This window comes from Nanorana parkeri, unplaced genomic scaffold, assembly GCF_000935625.1.
Source record: "Nanorana parkeri isolate BGI_ZX_2015 unplaced genomic scaffold, ASM93562v1 scaffold371, whole genome shotgun sequence".
NCBI lineage: Eukaryota > Metazoa > Chordata > Amphibia > Anura > Dicroglossidae > Nanorana > Nanorana parkeri.
The window spans coordinates 548,083-550,217 of record NW_017306639.1 but is presented as its reverse complement, the minus strand read 5'-3'; the positions used below and the strand labels follow the sequence as shown (position 1 = coordinate 550,217).

The window sequence follows — 2,135 nt, the reverse complement described above, 5'->3', positions numbered from 1 at the left end:
CCGCATCGGGACTGTCCCCCCACAGTCACATCAGTCTCTGTACAGAGGAGCTGACACTCTAATGTTCCTGATCACACAGTAGGATGATTTTTGCTGTTTGTTCCTCTTATCGGGAGACAAGACCAGTCATCCTGCACAAGGAGAGAGAGCAGGCGTGACCGGTCTTTATTACACGAGGGGGCGGAGACAAGACCAGTCACCCTGCACAAGGAGAGCGAGCAGCAGTGAGCGGTCTTTATTACAGGAGGGGGCGGAGACAAGACCAGTCACCCTGCACAAGGAGGGAGAGCAGCCGTGACCGGTATTTATTACAGGAAGCTCCAAGTCTCACACGGGATTACTGCACAGATCTGGAAGAAATACACAAAGCCCACCAAGATTCAAAAAGAATACACTGGACTCTTGTATGAGGACAATATCTGCTGATCCCGGAGTTCCGCTTTAATTCTCCCCTCATTCAGTTGCGCAGACCTGTTCTGGGAAATGATGCCCCCCCCTCCCATATATCAGTCTGTACATACCCCTAGCCTGTAAAGTGAACATTTCCATATCTCTCATCATAAACACACACACAGGGAGGTTTGTACCTGTCGAGTGCCGGTGTCAGGCGATATTCCTTGGTAGCGGACAGGATTGCCTTGATCAGGTTATCTGCACAATAGAAGGAATGCGATGTGAGTGAAAGGCAACAGACGGGAAAACAAAAAAGATTTACAGTAAAGAGTAAAACGACGGAGTCCCAGGAGCTGAGCGGATCTGTCGTCAGGTCTATAGATGGTCGGCTCCTGGGGGCAGACGAGCCTGCTTCCCGGCTCCGGGTATTTGGATAAGCGCGCAGCTAAGTACTTTGACACTCGCCGAGTTCTACAAATACGCGCAGCCTGCGGAGGGATCGCCGGTGACAGGAGGGATTAATCCGGAATCCACCTTTTTCCAGCATTCAGATAATGTGATTGTGGGAGAGCCGCGAACTTTACCGGCATCGGCGTTATCCAAACTACTTATCCGGAGCCCGGGGGAAGGAAGACCGACATTAACTGGCATCCGTGTGTCTACCGCCAGAGACCGAGACGTACAAACATCCCATCACATGTCATCTCACTGCAGGCTATGAGGAGGCAGAACACGGGACAACCTGCCCCAAACCGTGTGCATTGAGGTGCTACCATGTTACAGCAGAACTCCGGCACCAACAATACCCCCGGGTCTGTACACCCGCTGTGCCCATTTTGAGGAGCTCCCACCATCCCTGTGCTGAGTTCCCGGGTCTGTACACCCGCTGTGCCCATTATGAGGAGCTCCCACCATCCCTGTGCTGAGTTCCCGGGTCTGTACTCCCGCTGTGCCCATTATGAGGGGCCCCCACCATCCCTGTGCTATGTAATAAAATCAGAAGTTGCTCAGCAGGAATGTTGACTGCACTGCCTGGTATACAGATAGGTATATGTAGAGGAATGTATGAATGTGAGCCACGCACCAAAAAAGACAAATAAATGGGAAATAAGAATTTGCCCCCAGTGAAGTAACGGGACTTTCTCCTGATTGAAGTGACTCAGCCAGCCTGGCAGGAGCGGGAGTACAGAGCCGGCGCTGCAAGGTTACACACTCCGCGATGGCACTCTTATAACACAAATTGTCTTTCTGGCAGCAATGCGGAAACATGAACGACATGACCAGTCACCCTGCACAAGCAGAGGGAGCAGCAGTGAGCGGTCTTTATTACAGGAGGGGGCGGAGACATGACCAGTCACCCTGCACAAGCAGAGAGAGCGGCAGTGACCGGTCTTTATTACAGGAGGGGGCGGAGACAAGCCCAGTCACCCTGCACAAGCAGAGAGAGAGCAGCAGTGACCGGTCTGTATTACAGGAAGCTCCGAGTCTCACACGGGATTACTGCACAGATCTGGGAGAAATACACAAAGCTCACCGAGATTCCAGAAGAATACACAGGACTCTTGTATGAGGACAATGCATGAGGTGCATGCAACGTGTGTGTGTTTGTATTTATGTTTTATATAACATTTCCCATAGTAGACATGAGACACCTGTTTATATTGAGCATGAAGCATTGTATCAATGAGCTGTAAGGGGCCCAATGAATGTGTCCATGTCTATAATAATGTATACAGATCTTC

General features: G+C 51.0%; 1 protein-coding gene across 4 annotated transcripts in view; it reads right to left on the bottom strand.

The window, feature by feature from the left end:
- The window catches only part of ST3GAL3 (ST3 beta-galactoside alpha-2,3-sialyltransferase 3), a 239,790-nt gene that overhangs the window by 37,965 nt on the left and 199,690 nt on the right, over positions 1 to 2,135 (bottom strand). For all 4 annotated transcript variants that reach the window (XM_018558973.1, XM_018558971.1, XM_018558974.1 and 1 more), the window contains one exon: positions 588 to 651. In XM_018558973.1, coding sequence (XP_018414475.1) covers positions 588 to 651 — 64 coding nt within the window. The remainder of the gene's footprint in view (positions 1 to 587; positions 652 to 2,135) is intronic.